This window comes from Trachymyrmex cornetzi, unplaced genomic scaffold, assembly GCF_001594075.2.
Source record: "Trachymyrmex cornetzi isolate Tcor2-1 unplaced genomic scaffold, Tcor1.1 scaffold26, whole genome shotgun sequence".
In the NCBI taxonomy this organism is placed as follows: Eukaryota; Metazoa; Arthropoda; class Insecta; order Hymenoptera; family Formicidae; genus Trachymyrmex; species Trachymyrmex cornetzi.
Window position 1 is genome coordinate 217,483 of NW_017297270.1, and position 20,541 is coordinate 238,023.

Below are 20,541 nucleotides of genomic sequence, written 5' to 3' on the forward strand. Positions count from 1 at the left end.
ACGATCTCTCGTTTTTGGAGAACAATCGAAAGTATCGAGGAGAACGGGGTCAGGATGGAAGTTGAGGTCTCGAAATACTTACCTCCTCGTTGAGATTGCTGACGAGCAGCACGGCCGATGCTTGCGCGCTTCCTTGGACCCGGACACCTAGACCAGCCGCGCCGAGAGGGAATCCGCCGAGGCCGGCAAGTCCGCCGGCTGGAGGTACGCCGTTGTAAGGCCCGGCCAAGGGCGAAGCGAGACCGTGCATCGCAAAGGGCGTGGGCAGCACACCCGGTGCCCCTGCAATGGACTCTACTTCAGGAAGTTCAGACGACATTATTATCATTGTTGATATTGCGATTGAAAAAAAATTAGAAAGAAAAGAAAGTATACAAGTCGCGATGGACGAAGATCGAGCGCGATCCTGTCTCCAGAATTTCTGGAATCGTAAAATCCCTCGTAAAATTCGAGCGTAAACCGCCGCGTTTCTAATTACAATTCATCGAACGGTCGTTTCCGCCGATACTTCAACGATCTCCTCTCGTCATGTAATTAATCGCGCTTCTTCATCATGGTTTTCGGAGACCGACCGACCGTCACGAGATCGCCTCAATCCTCAGTCATCAACGGACTGTTTGCGCAACGAGATAGGACGCAAAAGTGGATTACATTGTTACAGATTAAATACCAACAACAACGCCGTGAAATTAATTTAACCCAAACAAGCGCCGGGCCGAGCGTGTAATTTAAACTAGCCGTTGTCGCCGCGATACAAACGCAAAAATCCAGACGATTCGGCGAGCCGGATCGTCCGCCGAGTACTTTGTACTAATTAATTAATTTACCCGAGGAAATAATAACGTCCGACTGGTGCACATAGCGGACAGAATGTAGTTTGAAACGCCAGCAAATTGCTTCTACCATCGTGAGATAATAATAATAATTCAGCCCGACGTCCGAGTGACGTAAAATCGGTATCACTACTAACGTAATTAATTCCGATAAACGTAACGCCGTTAATTGGCCGATCAACCTTTCAATTATACCTTTCACAAAGCTACGCGAGCTTTTACATTAGCTAAATAAAAATACAAAAACGTCTCAAATTCATTCGGAATAGACGTTTTAACGGCGATGAATCCCCGTAAAGCTCGCCTGTCACGAGCTACTGAATACATATTCAACTATTATCAGGTTATTATTATTACACGAAATTGTATAAGAGTAATGTAATTCATCGCTTATACGTTTCGTGGAATATTCAGAATTGCTTCGGTCGAATTTCGCTAGCGTTTAATAGCGATGAATTTTGCAAAGCAATTTTGAATGCGAACTATATAACTATATTTAATTATTATTGAGCATTACTGTACAAAATTTTCCCCGATTAATGCGTTTATCGATCACACGTGGTCTGTTCCACATTGTATAATGCATTATACATATGTACATAATTTGGACATATGTATATATATATATATATATATATACAGTAACGAGTAAAAAAAATGGGCGACTCTATTTTGTCTACATAATTGGTATCTCATTGTCAATGGCATCATAAATTTTTACGGTTAGATAAATTATCGAATTAAATAAATATTTTATTAAGCAATTTTTATGATATAAACTTGAGAATATCCAGCAATATTTTCAAAGTTGATAATTTTGTGCATTAATGGGAATAAAATGATTGATAGTATGAATAATAGATGTATAATGCTATAATCAAATTAACTTTTTATTGTTTTTTTATTGATTCAAGTTTCTGTATAGATAAAAAAATTAGAAAAATATATGAATTAAAAAAAACGAGTTATTTTATAATAATTTCTTTATCTTTTATAATTAAGTATTCTTAGTACACGTAGATTGCGCGTTGCTGAATAACAAATGTAAAAATGATATTAATATCTATACTAGAAAATGAAATATAATGAAACTTTCAGATCACGCATTTTTTTGTTCGCTCCGTTCCGTAAAGACCATAACAACGATTAAGGGTAAATTCTTGAGATAATTTCGAGAGGGAAACCCTAATATCGAAACTCGAAAAACCAGTTCTTTAATCATTATTATTATAACTATTATTATTCAAAAATTAAAGCTCTTATTCGAACTATCAAAAACTATTTTTTGTAGTCTCAACATTTTAATATTTATAGAATTTCCATCTCAAATAAACTCACAAAATAACCCACGGAAGTGTCCCTCTTCGATTTTGATGAGTTTTTATGTTGTTTTTTAAACAAAAATAAGGACACATTTTTTATAAGATTAATCGACCAATCACAGTAGAAAACTTTAAGTTCTTCATTGTGATTAGCTGATTCGTTTACTGCTTAAGTCTTATTGTCTTATATTTTTTTATGTTTCTGGCTCAAATGTTGTCACGGTCTTTACGGGATGCTTATGTCCATAAATAATTAAAAGCGATTCATTAGGTAAAGCAAACGTGATTGAAATCGAATATTAATATTGTAAATTTCAGGTATGAATTTTACAATACTCACCGGGTATTCTGGCACGCGGTTGGGAACCGGCACCCATGAGCAGCAATTCGCCGCCAAGAGCGAGCGATGCCGCATCCAGACTGGCGTCACCGGTCGGAAGATTCGGATTAGTGTAATCCCGAGACTTGTCGTTATTGTACTTAACGTTCAGATTTTGCATCTTGCTGTAGTCGATGCGCAGCGTGCAGCAAGAGTTGTAGACATTCTGCCCGTCGAGCGACTGCACAAGAAATTGTAGAATACTTTGTGATTTGAGAAGATCGAGATAGGGATATGTTTAAGCTCAGAACACACGGTGGCAAAATATAGAACCAATAGCGACTCAAACATCAGTCTTTTATATTTTTAAAAATTCAGTCGCTTTATAAATAACTTTCCATTAGCTTAATATATTTAAAACTTCAATAAAATTGAGATACTTGTAATTATCTATTATGTCATTTTTATAAAGTATAATAGAATAGCAATTACACATAAAATTTAGATTAAAAAATATTAAATCTTTTAAGAAATGGATTGTTCTATTGGATCGTATTATCGGACCAAAATTTTTCTATTAGTTTCAAAGATAAAAAAGTCTCGTGAAACACACATTGCAACAAATCAAGACCAAAAGAGAAGTTAGCTTTATAAGCGAAAAAGTTTTGAGAGATCAAAAGAAGGTGTGAACGCTGAAGAAATTTAAAGAAATCCAGAAAACCGATTCTACCTTAACGATTCTTGCGACGAGATTCACGAGAAATAAAAAGAACGATTTTGTTAAAAAATATTAAAAAATTTAGTTAAATACAAATCTAAAAACAATTATTTTGATAGTTAATAAAATTATTTTAGATCTAGCCAAGATTGCGTTTTGTTTTACGCTTACAGCGCTTGTAAGCATCATTCATTCTTGCTTAATAATGACAGACAACAAGGATGAATTGATGCTTATAGCACGTGAGCATGAAAACGGAACGTATCCTAAATTTTCAGATGCTTCGGTTGGTAGAAGCGTTCTTTCCGTGTACGAGTCTGATTTCTCGGATTAGATCCGAGGTTTCCGCTAATCAACATCCCCCGCAATATTAATCCAAGTGCTTCTGAGACGTACGTCGCAATGTAGGTACGTTGCAATATATCACGCGCGCGAACGTTTCGTACGCTTAATACGGACACAAGCGGGATTCAGGTCGCTTGTTTGAGCAATGCGCACGGTGCGCATTGCGCGCGACGAAACCGCGCCGCGCGTCCGCGTATCCCCCGGGGTATCACGCGGGTATACATACACCCGACCGCTCCATATTTACACGGGCTAATGAATTTCGTACATAATTAGCGGGTCGGCCCGCGCCGCGAGCCTCAGGCGTGCGCGCATGGCGCGGCGCCCGATTTCTCTCTTTCTCACTCTGCTCCTCAGGCGGTTTATTCATAGCCGAGAGAACACTGATAATGCATAATCGAGAACGAGACGGATCAGTTTTTTTGCAAATACGAAACACGTTTTCCTTTGCTTTTCAAAAGAGATCCGCAATTAAAAAAAAAGACTGTTCCAATTTCAACTAGAAAAGATTCCGAGTTAATATGTATTCTTAAATCTCGATTGTTGAGCAATTATTTTTTACGCGGTAGTGTAAAATACTTGAAAAGTCAGATTACACACATCAAAATCATTCCGCTGTTAAGAAAAAGGATTACTTTACAATTGGTTTACTTTTATCTTTTAAGTAAATCTTTTAAGATACCTTTAATAAAGAATTGTCTAATCTTAGTAATAGTTTTAAAATATACTTACAAATTTTAGAGAAAAACTCATATGCTCGAAACAAGAATTAGTTTTCTTTTAAAGAATGTCACAAAACTTTATTGAAAAAACAATTTTATATAATAAGCAAATCGAATTTGTTTTAATTTAATAATCTTGATTAAAAAGTATTATATAAACTTGCTATATAATTCAAAATATATTTTGAATAAATTTGATGCTCGTGATGAACTTATGATAAATTTGCGGATATATGAACTTTTAAAATATTTAAAACAAGTAATTAATATTTGAATACAGTATGCATCTTTCTCTGTGTATGCATAATCGAAACAAGAGAATCGGTTTTATAAATATGGAACAACGTATTTCCCTTAACTTTTCGAAAGATTAGCAATTAAAAAATAAACGGTTCCAATTTAAACTCCTGATCCTGAGTTGAAATGTGAATTTCGATCTTCGAGATACATATTACATATATAATTTGAACAGATCTATTCTATGCGTTTGCGTAAAAAATTCGACAAAAATCTGACTGGTAGCCGAAGCGACGTACAGTTGCCGTTTCGTGCTTTTGCACGCGCGTCGAGGAAAAAAAAAAGAGGAAAGAGAAGAAAGGCGAGTGGAATGAGCGAGAAAAAGGAGAGGAAAATCGGAGAAGAGTGATATCCGCAACAAAGCTAAATTAATTTTCTGTCTTGCGCGCTACCAGGTTGGTTCGCGGTGGAACCGGTATATTTCAAGCGAATTAATTTTCCCTTTGATCATCGCACAGGTTTACTAGTTTGCGGCGCCGAGCTTATGGCACGGGTGGTGAGGCACGAAGAGGGCTAGAGGGGCTTTCGAACGGGGGTGGTGGATTCGAATGGAGTGCGGGGACGGGAAGGGACGGAAGTTTCTGGCGAGCTTCCGTTCGCGATGGCTTGTCGTTACCGGTGTAAAACAACGCGGCAACACATCCCGCACGACGCGAATACGCCGACATAGTTAATTCCTAATGTAATTTCCAAGTGCGAATGTCATGAAATGCCTGCAGCCGCACCACGTTAATCCATTCGGATCTGCTTGTCCTTTCCTATCGTTATAAAATGTCTTTTATAGATATGTCATTTCCGTTCTATTTTAAACGAATCTTGAAATAAAGGTGGAGATATCTTGGCGTATTCTGTACCAGTCCTATTGAATAATTCCTATTGAATAAAATGTTCATTTATACCAATTAGAGTAATTTTAATCTTGGTTTGACTTATCTACTTTGTACCTTTTTCTAGTTCTAGAGAATTAGGAAAAGTTAAAAAGCAAGTAAACTCGAGATTAAAGTTAATCTACATTGGTAGAAATGGACATAAGTGGCGGACTTTAAATGATAGTGATTGAATAACAGAGAAAATTAGTACACACATTTCGGTATTTACACCGGCGAAGTGGGTTGCGTCACATCACTTCACAAAAGTTATCTAGTATCTCAAACACTCATAAGACAGCTGGGAGAAGTCGAGTATAATAAAATCATAATATGTACAATAGATTTCAAAAACGAAGGGGAAAAGAAAAATTGTTTAGATCAACAAAAAGAAAGCCAAACTTAACGTACACAGTTACGGTCAGGAGTCTGAAAGAGTTAATTCGAGGTTCCTTTTTTGCTTGAGAAAGAGAGTTTATGAAATTCTCTTCGTTTTCCTAAATTGTTCAGAGTGAAACTAATTTTGCGGAGGTGTTCTACATTTTATGGTACAACGTGCGTTGTTAGGAAACTGTGTGATATAGACGGATATTGCGGAAATTAGTTGTAATATTCATAATAGACAAAGTCTCGGAACAGAAACTATACACGCACATTCTCCATTTTTTGTTTTCAAGCAGTGTCCGCTTTAATGCTGCAAGTCTCTCAACTTCCTTAAGGAGAGAAAGGTAGTTATCGTCAGGACACGTGGGGTACTTTAACTCGTGATTACAGGGACGAAACGATTACGTAGGGAATTACAGGTAAAACAAAATTTACGGCAGAGACACAACTCGTAGTACCTTAAGCAGCGGCAAGTTTAATGCTACAGCTTTCTCAACCTCCTTGAAAGAAAAGAAAAATACAAGTAGTTATCATCAGAATATGGAACTTTAAATCTTGCGAGTTAAACGATTACGCGGCGATTATTATAAAGTTAAAGGTCTAATATAGTCCTTTTTTTTTTTACGAAGAGATACAATGCTATAACCAAAGTCTACATCATTGATATTCGTGCGAACAGTGCGAGGAACAGAGCGAGAACAACACGATCGATCGCGCATCTGTGGTCTGCTTCAAGAATTAATTTGGTTTGCAAAGCAGCCGATATTTCCATAAATCCGGGGAAATACCGTGTATCGGGCGTAACCGCGCGATCTTCTCGTTCCTTCCCCTCCACCCTCGACGGGATTCCTTCTTCCGCCATCAATCTTTCGATTACATTCATCGGGCTTACTTCCGGCAATTAAGCCCCACGCCGTGGCTTTCGTCGAGATGAGCGGATCTCGGAAAATATTTTCCCAACGCGAGATATTCCGCAGAAAATTTCGATCTGTCCCGTGGGAGCTCAACGGATAAGCACCGCCGTAACGGCGGAGATGAAGAAAAAAGTAACTAAAGAGGGGTAAAAAAAAAGAAAAAAAAAGAAAAGACAAGAACGAAAGAACGAAGAAAAAAGAGGAAGACAACGGGCGCACCGATGGCGGAAGGATGAAATGAAGGAAGGACGCACCAGGCGGCGACTAGAGTGGAAGCAAAGTCAAGTGGATACTTACGAATTTAGCGGTCTGCGCCGACAGCATGTCCGCGTACTGTATTAGTGCCTGGAAGGAGCCTGGAACACAGAAGCGATAAAAACCGTGAGACTACGTCGTCCGTTGGTGAATTTTACGAGTTTCCCGCACAAGCCGCGCTCGAGATCGCAAAAGAATAGATAGTCGCGATGGCCGATAAATTCATCTCGAATGGTAAAACGAAAGCGGCATTGAGCGGGAAAATACATCAGAAACAACGAAAGAATGATTTATATGCGCTGGTATCTAAAAATTTAGTTAAATAGATCCATAAATAATTATGCTAAACCATCAAAATAATTATATAGAACACATAAGGATGTATTATATATAGGTATTTTAAAATCAAATTTAAAAATTATGAAAAAGTAACAAATTTTTTCTATATTGTATTTGCAAAAATAATATAAAAAATTTGATAGTAATTTAGAACTTGAATAAAAAATTATTTTAATCAGAAGTAGACATATTTTTAAGAAACTTAATATATAAAGTAACATTTTCATTTAAACTATAAAATTATATTGCTAAATACATTATACATATATTAAATATTGATCTTATTAAACTATATTTCATTAATTTATATATATATATATATACGGAAAATTTAAATTTCCAATTCCAGTAATTTCTGCAAAAATTATACATCTAATACATCTTTAAGTGTTGCTGACAATGATGCAAAAGTTTCAACATTCTGTGATATTCAACAAACAGTTCAAGCGTTATATTTGTTCGGTCTATATAATTATTTTGAGAGTCTAAATAAAATTTTTTTTATCTATATCTAGTTAAATTTTTATATATTTCAACACACACACAAAACCGTTTTTTCAGTGTAGTAACGATTTTTATATAATAATAATGTAATTAATAATACATTTTAAGAGATGGAAACGCAAAATTTCATTACTTTTCTTATTCCGCTCCCTAATGGCGTATTGCGCAATTTTGCATGATTTGCGTAACGTAAATAACAACTCCGTAAAAGTGGCCGGAGCCTTTCTGTCGTAATAGCAAACCTTCAAGGTATAAAGTAAACCCGTAAAAACCAAAAAATGAAAATTACGAGATATTCTGTGAAACACGTTGGAAGCGCAAGGCGCGCAAAACGCCATCGAGAATGCAGCTCTAAATGCAAAATATGTAAACTCTTGAAAATTTGATTCGGAGGAGAAAACCGTATATTTTTTTTAGCGTTAAATACGTGTGGTATTTGAAGTACCGACTGGATTCTGGGTACAAAAAGCGGTGATTTGTTAATTTAGTGCGCGACCGCTGCGAGAAACTAACTCTGTCATGATAATACGTTTTTCCCGTGCGGCCGGAAAGCCGGAATTGTTTCGTTAGCAGCGTTGACCAAAGTTCCAGCCGGCGGCTACGCTATTTCATTTTCAAATTTGCTCCACCGTGATAATGGAACTCTTTACAATAATACGCTAAAGTCCAAACATGTTCGCGTGCGCACGCGCGTGCACGCACACCCACACGATTTCACGCTGATAGAAACCTTTTATTTTCCTGAATCCAGAATTATTCCGTATGTAGGATTTTATGCGAATTAAGAGAAATGTTTGATTAAATTTGCCGCAGCATATATATGGCGCAATTGTACGACGTCGGAGTAAAATATACATAAATAAAATATTCATAAACGTTGTAAAATTAACGAGTTTGCCGATTTAGCTACGTCAAAGTTTTTTCTGAAAATTACCTATTAGATTTAGCGAGATGATTGATTGATGTATCTATTAAAAAAGTAACAACTCCCTAATTGATAATCGGCTACCGACGTTTAATTTATCATGTTTGTTTTACCACACTATAAAAAAATTCAGGTAAAATTACAATAATTATAGTAGATAATTTTGGGGCTCACTGTTAAAAATGTATATTTACACATGTATAAATAACAACTTACAAATAAAATTATTCTTCTTTAAAGTAATTATATAATTTGCAAAAGCAAATTTACAATCGAAGTTTAATTTGTAAAAATATTTACGTAATAATTCAACAATGAATTATGCATTTATATAAGTTACGTGTATGTATAAATGTAAAAGTAATATTACCGTGAATGCAAATATAAGTGTAATACTAGCACATTACGTTACATAATGTTACGAAAATTTGTACATTTTGATAGAAAAATTATGAAACATATATTGTTATTGCAATTTTCCGTTTAATATAAAGATATATAATTAGATATGAAATTATTAATTTTTATAAAAACGCATATAAACAGTGTAAAGTGAGTGATTATGCAGATAAATACTAATGTGACGAGACTTTTACGTGTACTCCACACAATCGCGTATATGGATTCGCGAGGGTAAGCAATTACGGAAGAAGGCAAACGTTAAAATCGCCAAGCAGGTCGGATATTTTGCGAAATTAATACAGAACACTGCTTTTCGCATTGGGTCGTATACGCGCGCGTGCGGAGGTCAGGTTTATAATTGTCATTAAATATCAATTAAATGAAACAACCTCGCAAGGCAACCCCGGCAATTGCAATTTCGCGAGTTTTAATCTCGCATACGTACACGTCAAATTCGTGCAACTCCGACTATGCCGCGCGCGCCTCACTTGCGATATTTCATTACGAGCGCGTATGATACGAAACAAAGGATCAGCGCCCGCGGCAATGTTATTTAATTTTTAAATCTGAATCGCGGAAGCGAAAAAGAGAGCTCTCTTCCCCTTGGCGGTGGGGAGCCCCGATGTTACGAGCGTTAGAAAAAGAAGTATGACGCGCGCCCCGCTTTTCATTTCATGACAATCGTAATTCCCTTTCCCCCAGACGGAATGGCCGTGGTAACGCGGTAATCGCGATGATAACGTTTACTTTGCTCGCAGACGCAATCTCGTGCTTCAGTAACCGAACGTAGAAATTTTCATTGAAAAGTTTTTTATTGCAATCTCTCGTTTGAAAATTCCGAGGTTTGAGTCGTAAGCCAGAATAATATGGTAAAGTAGGATAATTTACTTTTGTACCGCCGACGATTTTGCTTTTGTGCTATTTACCGTTGGAGTAATTCGTTTTGCGTTATTTAGAAGGAATAATTGAAACATCGTCTGAGATTTCCTTCGCTGCTCGTGAGTGACGTCTTTTTTCGTATAGTTCGATAACGCGCAAAATTATATGTATTTGCATAAATGCAAAATCCTCATGTTATTTACGAATTTCTCGTGACGCAAAACGCACTTTTAACATTTTTCGTCGGAACTACGCATTCCCTTAATTAGCCTTAGCTGTAAATAAAACCCTCAATTTATTAAAGAAGGATACATTTATAGTAATGAAGATCTTATATGTAAAATAAAATTCAAATATTAATAAAAGGATTATATATAACTCTAAAGCAATTGATGCTCAAATTTTTCAACTTAAAATTGTCTTTGATTAAAATTCGTAACAATAGTCAAAGGGGAAGTATTAAAAAATGTATTATTATATTTAATTTTTGACTCTTGTTATAATTTTAATTAAAGACAATTTTAAATTAAAAGATTTGCATATCATTAACTGCATTAAATTCGTATATATTTTTCATCAATATTTGAATCTCAATTTTATTGTATTTTTTTGCGATAACAACGGAAAAGAGTAATAAAATAATATTAAAATTGTTATAAGAAATATTGTTTTTTAACTTATTTTTTGTTAAATATAGAACGTTAATTTGTGCAAAAATTTCTAGCTGGAAATAAACGAACCAGAAGAATTTGATATTCATACGTGAATTAAAATTCTGGTTATCCCAACTAGAATTATAATAGATTCAAAAAATCAGAAAATTCTGATGTCTTTTCAACTAGAATTCCAATTAATGCAACCAGACTCTTTTTCCAGTGTGGGGGTGCTTTGTACTTATGGCCAAAGCTGTAGATGGCAAACACGGACTGGGGCGTTTCACAGTCGAGACCTGCTGGCAAACTCTGCTGAATTCTGGGAGGATCTCCGAAGCGTGTGTATATGTATGTAACCACGCGGAAGCTCGACATTACGACTCGCGCATCGCTTGTTGCGACGCAGCAAACACCGACGCACCTGTGCACTATCGCACACCGACGCACACGCGCACGCGGAATAATGATGTTCTCTCGCGCTCATCTACTGCAAACATGAATTAGTAACACGCTCGCCGGCTATGTACCAAAGGCTCTCCTTGTACCTTTTATATAACGTAACTGAGAGATTGCGCGCGATATTGAACTCCCTGCTAACAATTTAGATCAGGACAGAGAAAATTTTAAGATACCAGTTCATTAAGATTTCAAATGTGTCGTCAGGTATTTTCTCTTTTGTTACGCTGTGCTGGAAAAGCTTGTTCGTAAGTTACTCACAATTCGTAATTTAAGGGTGTTTTGACTGTACAGTATCAGCCAAAAGCATAAAAAAATTTGGCTTGTGCATCGCAATGACTATATTTTGCTGCAATTTTAAATAAAAATAACTTTTAAATAAATAACTTTTAAACGAGTTAATAAACTAGATTCAAAATAAATTAATTTTTGATCGCGAATATTTGTTACAGTTTTACTATTTATAAAAAAAAAATAATTTAATTCATAAAGTTCCTCATCAAAAATTTGTAATAAATACTACAAAACATGATTTTGTATAAGAATCGAAACAAAAAAAAACTAAATAACTAAAAAAAGTTAAATGACTGAAATCAATAAGATAATTCTATTCAAACTTTATATAGATATTTAGATATATTAACAGAATAAACAATGAAATTTTAATATTTTTAGTAATGCTTTGAGATGTGACATGGATTCTTACACAATAAATGTTTTGTTGCCATTAAATTTTCATGCGTCGTTCGCCCCGATTTCGTAACATTCGCAACGATCTCGCTTCGAGATGAATTTCAGGAAGACACCCTTTGGGGCTCTCTGCGCGATTGCGAAACTACTAACGGCGCCAAGTGCGCGCAACAACGCCGACAGGCCAGGACGCACTTGGAGCACACTGAAGTACTAAAGTGCCGAGTGGCCTGTCTACCAACGAGAGCGGAATCTGTGCAGCGCTTGCTAGAGTGCCGCGGCTCCGCTCATTCTCCCTTTGGCACATCGATTCTAGGTCGCGAAACAATGACGGTACACATATTAAGCACGGTACTTACTGTTCTTTGTGAAGGTGACGATCTTCAGAACCTTGCCATAGCGTGTGAAGATCTGTAACATACAAAATAAACCTTGGCTGAAAATAATTCGATTGACTTACGTATAATCTATAAGGAATCTTATCTCAATTGATTTTCATCTGTAAGGGATCTCATGATTTTTATTTCTTACAAAAGAACACAACAAAGTATCTTCCTTCGATTTTAACAAGCTTTAGATATATTAAAAAGAGAAGAGGAGAGGAGAGAGAGAGAGAGAGAGAGAGAAAGAAATAAGAGACACGAATTTTTTTGTAAGTTCATTCAAACATTAAGGGAAGTGAAAATTTCCCTCGAAAAAAACCGGTTTTTTTCTTCCTGAGTAAATGTCGTCTAACTGGATGTTGTAGGAGCAATGATAACTCAATCTCTTGAGTTCAATGATATTTTATTATTTTTAACTTTCATGTACGTCAAAATGTTAATTAATTCATTTCTGTAATTAGTTTCAAAGTAAATAATATCCATGTTAACTGCACTTGGTAAATAATAAACTAAATTCGAGTCAAATTTAATACATTTTCTTGAGTGTCTAATTTAATTGTTTCAATTAAATTAACGATATATTGAGTAAGAGCGACATATAGAAATGATAAAAAATAACTCAAATTCTTGAATATAATTTGACATAAATTTAACAGTAAACTATCAGGTATAAACAAATATTTTAAATAAAAGTTGAATTTCAGGACTCTCTTTATAATAATAATAATAATAATCTTTTTTTTAAATTTTTATTAAAAAAATTCGTTCACTTAGAAAGAAAAAGAAACGAAAGCCTTCTTTTTTTTCAAAAGAGGATTTTATTCGCTTAGTATGCAGAAAAGCATTTACAAAAAAATATGTGTCTCTCTCTCTTAATTTTGTCTATAAGTTATTAAAATAGAACATTTGATTGCGTTTCCTTGTTAGATAATTTAATTAGCAAATATAATTACAAGGGTGAATTAACCAGTGAAATTATAATTACATTTTCGTTTACAATGATAACGAAATTCAAGGCGATGAGGCCCGCAGGCGTTTCGCGAAAAATTACCTCGATTGAGCCTCATAATTAACGTCCGAGAATACAATCGTCATAATCGTATAGCTGCACACAAGCCCGGGCAGGACGTGACCGATGAAAATTATGAGTTTGGCAAACCGGCGATATTTCGCAGCGACGAAATTACAAAATAATTGGTGTGGATATTACGACAAAGCGATTTATTTCGGGGCAACGAGCTACAAAACGGGCGTGTGGATTATCAGACTTATAATGCGGCAATTATCCTCGGTAAAAGCAGCTATCGGAATCCCCCGGTAAAACAGCTCGTAATTACGATAACCGGACGGCCGTTCTAAAAAAATTGATTTGCGACACAACAGGCGCGGTCGCGGAATGGCGTTCTGCATAAATACCGGCGATATATTCAAAGGCCCGGGGTAACGCTCGCATGAATTTTCAAAAGCCTCTTTGGCGAGCGGCGGCGGCAGCCACGGCGACGGGAGCACAGTATCACGCAATATTTACAGGCGTATACGGTGTCGAGCCGCGGGCTAATAATCGCGCACGGCTCACGTCAAACCACCGGCCGTCATTGTCATATATTTGGTCGACAATGCCGATGATCACATTAATACCGCGAATGCAAATATTTGGCCCGGTATAACCGTTGCGTTCGCAACGGTCAACTGTGTACGGTTGGTTCTCCCGCGGCTTAGCCGTACCACCGGAACACCGAGGGATTAATGATTTTTTAATCTATCGGCTTTTCAACCCGATCGATTGTAAATCATTCCTTGTTGTTAATTATAGATTCATCACGTTGTTCATGTAGAAACATTATTATTTCGATCTCGCGTCTATTAGTGGCTCATTAGACTGATCTGACAAATGGCATTGATTTGATCACGTGAAATTAGCACCTCAACTTCAGTTCTCGAGAGTTTTGATTAGAGTTTTAGTTTCCTTTGAAGAGTAGAGAAGTTCTTTAATGTTTTTAAAAAGTTCCGACGATTACCACTATTAACTCGGGAATAGTCACCTGGGGTATTTTTATACTCCAGCGGTAAAAAAATGTGAATTGTGAAATATTGTATGGATATTCTTTAACATGTTTTTTTACTTTCTTAATAATTATTCTTTATGAACCTTTAAATATGCAATGCCATCGAAAAGCTGCAATAAGGAAAGCGTTATATTAACTAAAATTCTTATTCTTTTTTTTTTTTAGAAATAATATCATAATAAGCTACTTAACGTATGTATTTCTTTCAATATTTTATTTAGTTTCTACTTACTTTTTTTCAGAAAATTATCATTAAATCCACAATGTTCTCAAATATCTACTAATAAATCGGAAAACAATCAATAACATGCAATATATATTATAATGGTTTTAATTGAGATGTAAAAACACCTCATCTGATCGTTTACGCAAAAAATGAATGTGATTATTCCCAGATTAAAATAACAATTAAAAAATGAGGTGCTAACTTTACACCCGATATCACGACCGAATAATTCTGAATAGCTATTTAATACCAATGAATGATTTCCCACGCCGAGTTATTTTTTGACGCTCGAGATTGTCGAAAGGGCGCGTCCGCCGAGTAAATACGTAAAAAGCTCGTAAAAGCGTGACCGCGAGGAGAAATGAAAAATTTCCGAGTGGGACATGAGAGCGGACGGAGGGATGGAAGGGAAACGCTAATGCGAGCTGCGTTTTAGCTCCCAAATATTCAATATTGCACGCGACCCGCGCAACCGAATGAGAAGTTTATATTTCGCCGTTAACGCGACGATAAATTCGCAAAATTGAAAATAGAGAAACGCATCGTCGGAAGAATAGAAAAAAAAACAACCGCAATATCGCGGAACGTCACGCCGCAATATAAAATTGCGTATAAGGATGCATTTCTTGCAAGCTGTATTTTCTGCTCCGCGCTTTTGAGATCACGCTTCCTTTGACCGTGGCACGCAAAGTACGACGCATAAACAAATTCGTGATCTTTACGGCCTTTGTAAAACTCTTGCATTCGAAATTGCTTTGCAGAAACCTACGAAGGTGTTTGTTCTTGCAAAACCAATGTGATGATACTTTCTTCGACTCCACGTCACAACTTTTCTCTCCCTCTTCTCTCTCTCTCTCTCTCTCTCTCTCTCTCTCTCTCTCTCTCTCTCTCTCTCGTGTTTGAAAAATCACGTTTTAATGATTAAATCATTCCGAGAAAGAAAAATCATACAAGAGACGTAATTTGCAGTAATGCAAACTAATTTTTAAAACTCGTTAATGATTGTGTGGATGTCTACATAGCAAAATAGCGGCGAATGCACACACAGAAAAGTGTATTCTTTGATTAATTAATTCTCAATTTTTATGTTACTGCGCGCGTGCATCTTTTAGGAAACATGGAAAATGAAAAAATTGCTGTAATAATGAATGGAATTCTGATGCTAAAAGGGAATATACGCAACGTGGAAGCGGCTCGAAAGAATGTGAAACACGCGCCGCGAGCTTTACACAACGCTTCAGTAATTAGTGGAACTCTAGGGAGAAAAGATGTATGCAACCGTGCTGTATCTGTGATATGCGCATACACCAATTGGGACAAAGACTTTTCGTGTGCCAACGGCGTGGGCAGAACTTGAACTAGAACGAGACTACGGCACTTCTTTTTTAAACAAGTCGACAAAGCGATGTTCTCTGGTGCGCGATGCCCACCTATGGCGAATTATATAGAGTGAATAAAAGAATTTCGAAAAATGGAATTCTTTAATCAAACCGGACCGCGGCAAAATATTCTTATTTAATCGAACAAGGGAAAATTCAATCATATTACGATGCAACGGCACGTTCTTTAACAAATTAAAAAAAAACTGTCTTTTTTTCAGAAGATTTTATTTTATGAAAAAATATAATTGTTTATAAATTTTAATTCGAGAAATTAAATAATGCACGGAGAAAGTCATGGTTGAATTAACAAGGTATAAATATTTGGTTCACAGTGAATTTTGATAAAAGTAAATAGAATTTCTAGTTATTATAATTAAATTTTGATACGCAATCTGAACATTTAAATATAATACCGGTTAGAGTTTGATTAGTGCGTGTGTAGTAATAATATCCAAATTCAAAATAATATCTAGTTAAAAAAGTACTTGATAAAACTAACAGATTTCTGCTTATCATAATTAAATAATCCATTTTAACCAAAAGTGTTGTTATTTTTATTAGAATTTATGCAACCAAAATGTCTGGTTGCCACAATTAAAATATACGCGACCGTCTTATTTTAACTAAGATTATGAATAGTTCATATTTCATCAAATAATCTGTTATTATTTTAGGTAATACATAATTCAACCAATTTTTTCAGTATGTAATAGTTAATGATAAAACTACATTAAAATAAATAAGATTATGAAAATACAATGTCTTGATAATTTCACGATCGTTCCTTTCCTTAATTTTTTTCTTACCAAATTAAAGTTTACAGGCAGGCAATACTTGTTTTTAGATATTGCGTAATTGGTGCGTTTCTTAACAGTTTTTTTGCCTGTTTGTACGTTGTAACAATTAACCTTTTCCGATAAAGAGCGAAAAAATTTTCCAATGAGACTTTTAAAAATCGTTTAAAATGTACGAGACTGTATTCGCGGAATAGTGAAATTTTCCCGAATATAAATGTCGAATATAATAATTAAAGCTTGCCCATTAAAGAGGCATCGATAACGATAAAAATTGGTGCATCTTTGCAAGTAGATCTCATTATCGTTACACGTTTATATTCGGCTATAAGCAATAAGAATCATTTTTACGATAATTGTGCTCGGAAAAGCTATGATCAGTTCTGTAATATCATTGATATATTATATCATACTAATAAAATTAATTGATTAAAATTTCTTTTATCAACGCGTGTGTTTTAAAAATATTGTACTGTATTTATCTAAACACATAGTGGTTATTTTATGATTATAGGAAATTAAAAATTAAATTTAAAAAAATATTTTTAATTCCATTTTCAGAAACTAAAAATTATAAAAATTTAATTTTCAGTTTCTTACAATTATAAAAGCAACTACATGTTTAGATAAATATAATACAATAAAAGATTTAAATACGTAAACATTATATATCTCCTTATTCAAGATGAGTGAAAATACGATCGTCTCTGCAAAATTTGAAATGAATAATTTTTTTTCACAACAATTTACAATTAAAATATATGTTTTTTATTACTTATTTTGATACAAGATTTTATCTTCTTTCCTTCATTTTTTTTTATTGTCATTGACAAATATCTTAATAATTACAAATATGTATATTACTGATTTGTCAATTAGATGGGCATATTTAGTTATTGCGACATTTATCATATTATGTTTCTATTTACCTCACCTATTATGTTTCAGCCGATGTATGGTAGCACGGTATTCACAACGCTAGCTCGCATTACATCAAATAGAGAATTCGATTATCACAGGACTATTATCACGGATGTGTGTGTTAAGCTCGGAGATTGTAAACCGAGTAAATTAAAAGTAGATGGATCGTTGGCGCGGACGGATTCAACGAAGGCTGAGGCTTGCGAAGGCGGAAAAGGTGATAACGATGATAATGTTTAGAATATATGGATTACAGTTCCATCCATTACGTTCATACATCCGGAGCGTCCATTACAGGCCGCAAGACCGCCTGTAATAGCTCGCTCGGCTATGCGCATTTCTCTCTCTTCTTTCTCTCCTTCGCTCGCCATCACGGCTGCAGCTGCAACTGCAACTGCCGCGCGTTTCCCTGAAGCGGTAAACGGTGCACGCTATTTACAACGCGTAATACGAAAAGCAGCAACGGCGGCGGCGTACCGTCGGGCCGTACATGTTTTTATCCGTTTTCCGATAAAACGGAAAATATTTCAATTTTGATGTTCGAATTTTTGCCGGTCGTGTTTCCGGCTCGAAGGATGCATGCGTCCGACCGAAAACAGTTCGATCACGAGCGGATATGAAGTCGCGATGCATCCCGCCAGTATTTACCCCGAGATTGCGCCAATAAACGGACGGATCGATGATAATCGCGAGAGATCGCAGAGCACGGGGAGAGATAATCCCGAAATAATCCAGGACAGTTCTATAATTTTTCATCGACGTAATAAAAATAAACTGTGCACATTCCTATGAAGTTATCAATCTCGGTTTAGAAAGAATCAAGTAGCTTGATCATATCACTCCTTTCCTCCTTTCTTTCTTTCTTTTTCTCTATTTATTAAGGTTTGAGTTGAAGAGAGATGCTAATACACTATTATAGATATCAAAGGAGCAATATCAGATATCAATGACTTAATTAAATAATATTTTGTTACTTTTAACTTCCATCTGTGTCAAAATGTAAATCAACCCATTTCTATGGTTAGTTTCAAAGTAAACATCGTCCTTTTAACGTATGCACTTGGAAAATAATAAACTAAATGAGTCAAATTTAATATATTTTCTTGAAAGTTGTTTAACTCCATTGTTTTAGTCGAATTAATGACATATTCGGCGACAGGACTAGTGGCGACCTGTGAATATGATTAAAAACAACTGAAATTTGGTGCAATTTGGCATTGTAAATTTAATAGTGTATGCTCAATTTATTCTAACGGAGCACAGATGTTAAGATCAGTGAATGCACAGTCTGTATATTTATTACGTCTACGATTTTTTGTTTCCGAGAGTTGATTTTACAGAAAGTTTGCCGCGCAATCGCAACAGCTTGTCAACGCGGAGTTTTCGTCAGAGAGAGAATTTCGAATTCTCATAAATTCATATAATTAATTCCGTTATTTTATATGTATACACATATGTATATATATGTATATATATGAAATTGTTATTTAGTTAATTCCTTCTTTCATAATTTGTTTTACGTGATGAAACGTAACGCCGATGGTAGATCGATGTCGTATAAACATTGGCAGCGCAATGGAAAGCTCCGCCTTCCTTTGGCATTTACGCGTGTCCATTACAAACATACTGTACAATAAAATTAATTAAACCGGCATTTAATTAATTACTCGAAATCTGACAAATTTTCCGCTTCCTGCACACTGGCACAAATTGTCCCTGCGAATTTCGGAGAAATTCGAGCCCCGTAGGCGGTAACGTTTATTATCGGCGCAGTTGATGCATTCCACGATTGCCGCCGACTACACACAAACTTCTGTTCGTTATGGCACCATTATTCTCCTATTCCGTCGTTAGCGTTTGCCTCCTACTGTTGTTATAGGAGATTAGGAAAGTACAACCCGGCCCACGTCATTACTTCACGATACACTGTATATCGTGTGACACGTGCGATCAGCAGTTATCATCAAACAGGGTAACAGTCTATATTGCACCCTTATCATCAATAAATCTTGTATAGCTAGAATCAACAAGATATTGAGATACGGGAATCTATTTCTAGTTTACACTGCGGATTGAAAATTTTAAACCATATATAAAATTTAAGAACCTACCTATTCCAATGAAATACTATTTCAATCTGACTCATATCCTATTAAATATTTTTTTTAATTTAAAAATGCATTTAGTGCAATTGTAATTAACATAGCATTGTTTAATTAAAAAAAAAATTAATTGCAAACAAAACTTTTTTCTAAAACTGATCGTTGTGAACTATTTTTAATGAAATGTTTTTTCTACACTGCTAATTAAAAGTTTGAAGCTATTATAAAATTTAAGATAATATTCCAGTGAAATATTACTTAAAAGTTCAATTTATGTCTTACTATATATTTTTATTAATTTAAAAATAAACAGGAATTATATTTAGTGCAGTTGTGATCAATATAGTATTAGTTAATTTCGAGAAATTCAAACTACAGCTATAAAGTTTTTTTTCTATGGACTTTTAGAAGATGGATGAAAAAAAATCCTTTGTAAAAAAAAATAAATAAATTTGTAACTAAATTACCTAAGCGACGAAAAAGTGTGCCATTCTTAGTGCGTTTCTTCTAAAAAATATTTTTGTAGACCTTTAAAATATTTAATATTATTTTTCATTTCATTATAAAACACTGAGTAAAATGATATAAAAACGTATTAAATTACAAGGCATAAGTTTGATTTTGTTTCGATTAATGGTCCGAAACTTTCATCTGGTATTGTATTCGTTGCCAATTCGTTTCATTCTAAAAAATATTCATGCTCATAACAAATTGTGCGTCGGATATATTGACGCTGAGAAAGTATTTAATATCGATAATATTGGAAGTTCCGATACCTGTAACTTTGCGACGAATGGATTAAGGCAATCCGCTTTCACGCCCCGGCAGATAAACAGTAGCGAGA

The 20,541-nt window shown here is 35.1% G+C and overlaps 1 protein-coding gene across 3 annotated transcripts in view; it reads right to left on the reverse strand.

Moving 5' to 3' along the window:
* Nucleotides 1-20,541, reverse strand: part of heph (polypyrimidine tract-binding protein 1 heph) — a 377,608-nt gene that overhangs the window by 16,011 nt on the left and 341,056 nt on the right. For 2 of the 3 annotated variants that reach the window (XM_018508372.1, XM_018508373.1), the window contains 4 exons: nt 12,183-12,234; nt 7,018-7,076; nt 2,496-2,715; nt 83-297 (listed from right to left, as the gene is read on the reverse strand). In XM_018508372.1, the coding sequence (XP_018363874.1) occupies nt 83-297; nt 2,496-2,715; nt 7,018-7,076; nt 12,183-12,234 (546 nt within the window). The remainder of the gene's footprint in view (nt 1-82; nt 298-2,495; nt 2,716-7,017; nt 7,077-12,182; nt 12,235-20,541) is intronic. The other variant, XM_018508371.1, reaches the window with a different exon arrangement.